Here is a 2,739-nt window from a genome sequence, read left to right as displayed (position 1 = left end):
TGAGGAGGTCCGCTCTGATGAGCGCGAGGCCGATGGCAGTGCGAGGCCGATGGCAGTGATACTATGGTATGAGTAACTTATCTATCTTTAATTCATGAGCTAAACATTTAGTTCAGCTTACCTAACTTGTACCTGTTACCCATCATTTCAACTGACCAAATTTGTGCACTCTGCACAGCGTCGACTAGTGCATGCCACAGAAGTCTAACCACATTGATTACTGTTTCTGTGCCACATCTGCATAGCTTTATCCAACCTATATGAGTCAGGAGCATCAATTACACTCCCGCACGCATAGGCAACCTTTTCAGCCGATTGCAACTGTTGCAGTGCATTGCAAGGATGTTGTGTTTGCACTCAAAACTGCATGCCGCATTGAAGGGCTTCCTGCCGGTCGGTGGATGAGATCATCTGTGTGGATGGGTTTGATGGTATGCACCGCATGCAGGACACATCAGCAGAGGCACCAACTCTACAGTACATGCACCACGCACCAACCCCCATCCCCGCCGCTCAAAAGTGTAGCAGGTTTGGAATCTTGTGATGGCACCAACAGCAGAAAACCACCACATCCCACTGCGTTCCGTTGCTCAACTCACAGCCCAGGCAAAAAGTGTGCCGAGGACTGCCTCCCGCATTGCAAGTTCGCGGCAGGTCAATTGCACCACCGCCTGCAATCAGCAAAATTCATGAGGCCTGATGGTATGAGTGGCCCTGTGTACAGCTGCACACGCCCGAGACCAGCGGGAAGACGGCAGTACAAACACTACCCATCAACCCACTGCCTCGCCTTTGCAATTCTCCCACAGCCAGCCGCATACTGTCTACACACACAAGCTTGGCCAGGTCCCCTGACACACTTTACTTGGTGACACCCTCGATGCCGGTGCGCCCCTCGCGCACGTTGTCGGCCGCGCGCTGCAGGATGCCCTCGACACGAGTGCTGGTCTTGGCGGCCTGCTCTGCAATGCTGTTGCCCTCAGAAGCAGCCCCCTTGACCCTGTCCCCGGCGCCGCCGACGGCGCGCGTCACCGACTCCAGCGCGCCCTTCGCGCTGTCGCCGGCACCGCTGGCGGCATCGACGGCGGCCGTGCGGGCGTCCTTGGCGCTGGGGTTGGCGGCGCCGGCGCCGCCGGAGGGCAGGACGCTCACACCCCTGATAACATCCTTGACCTTGTCTGCGGCGCCCTTCACATTCTCACGCACGTCCTTGCCGGCAGACGACGCGTCGAGGCGCTCAACCACAGCGCCCGAGCCGTCGCGCACGCCCTGCGCCGCGTCCACCACCTTGCTCGCCGCGGCGTTGATGCTGCCGCGCAGGTCCCCGCCCGCGGTCGGGCCGGTAACCTTCTCGCTCGCCTTGGGCGCGAGGTTGACACCGCCGCGCACGCCCTGGCCGATGCCGGCCGGCCTGTCGCCCGCCGGCGCCGCGTCGGTCGGAGTGCCCCTGGCAATCTCCCCCAGCTTGTCAGGCTCCGCAATGCCGGACTGGTCGCCGCCGCCGAAGCCGGCGAAGGCAACATCACGAACCTTGTCACTAGCGCGGCCGGCGGCGCGCTGCGTGTCACCCAGCGCGCCCTTGGCCGCGTCCTTCACGACATCAGCCGCGCCGGACGCCTTGTCGCCAATCTTGTCGGCCGCCGCGCCCAGGCGCGCCTTCACGTCGCCCGCGCCGCTGGACGCCTTGGAGGCAGCGTCCTTGGCGGCGCCGGCGGCGTCGTCTTGCGCCTTCTGGAAGGAGGCAGAGGTCGTCTCGTAGAACTCACCGGCGGGGCGGCCGCCAGTGATGTCGCGCGCGCGGGCGCGGAGGGCATCGAGGGAGCCTTCCACCTCACTGGTGACCTCTATCGTGGGGTGAGGGGTTGACCGCATGACCGTGTCAGTGTAAGAGAGAATTAATATCAAAAGCGGTGAGAGCTGAACTGCATCAGAAGTACAGCCATGCCCGCAAATGCTGAATAACATAACCTAAAGCGATAGACGACAGACATATTTGATTCAGGTCCGGGGCGGTAGAGGACTCGCCTCATCATCGATGTAACCCCCTGTCTCCCACAACTCACACAAGTCAAAACCCTGACCTGCACAAACAAAACCCCTGGCCTGCACAAAAAAAGCCAGGAGGCTACGCACCCACCAGCTGTCTTGGCCTCGACACTCTTGGCGGGGCTGCTGCCGCCAAACAGCGCGGCGGCCGTGAAGCGGTCCTCGGACGGCAGCGCGCTCAGGCGCACGCCTGGCTGCTCCACCTCGCTCTGCGATAGTGTAAGATGAAGCAGAGAGACAAGGTTGAGCAGAGGTGCGGAATGATGCTCAAGGGAAGTGCTGAAGAGCATAAGATGCAATGCAATGCACTGGCATGCGCTGAAACATTTGGCAAACAGAGGCGTGAGGTGAGCCAGCAACATCCGTGCATCGGCTGGCGAAGTGAACCCACGCAGACTGCAGGCTTGCGAAACGAGCGCACACAGAATAAGCCGACAAAACCAGCCCCCACAATCAACCCACTCACCGCCTTGCCGCCGCCGGAGCCGCCCTCGTCAGCGCCCGGGACCACGTTCTCGCGGCCGGTGGAGTCAGGCTCCTGCGCGGCCGCGTCGCGGATCTCGCCCGCGCCGGGGCCGGGGGCGGGGTCTGCCACGTCGGCGGCGATCTTGGCGGAGGCGTCAATGGGGATGGGGGTCTTGGTGGAGGTGGCCTGGTCCGAGTTGGGGACGGGGACTGCAAGGGGGGTGGAGG

At 62.2% G+C, this 2,739-nt stretch overlaps 1 protein-coding gene across 1 annotated transcript; it reads right to left on the bottom strand.

Annotated features, from left to right (window-relative positions):
- Nucleotides 1-861: 861 nt before the first annotated feature.
- MNEG_15985 (hypothetical protein) lies at nucleotides 862-1,844 on the bottom strand (the record flags this gene model as incomplete). Its single annotated transcript, XM_014035544.1, has 1 exon — nucleotides 862-1,844. A coding segment is annotated over one exon (983 nt), but the record flags the coding sequence as incomplete, so codon positions are not given.
- Between the last annotated feature and the right edge of the window lie 895 nt (nucleotides 1,845-2,739).

Source organism: Monoraphidium neglectum (assembly GCF_000611645.1).
Source record: "Monoraphidium neglectum strain SAG 48.87 unplaced genomic scaffold scaffold05858, whole genome shotgun sequence".
NCBI classification, from domain to species: domain Eukaryota; kingdom Viridiplantae; phylum Chlorophyta; class Chlorophyceae; order Sphaeropleales; family Selenastraceae; genus Monoraphidium; species Monoraphidium neglectum.
The sequence above is the reverse complement of the archived record's forward strand: the minus strand, read 5'-3'. Positions and strand labels throughout refer to the sequence as shown.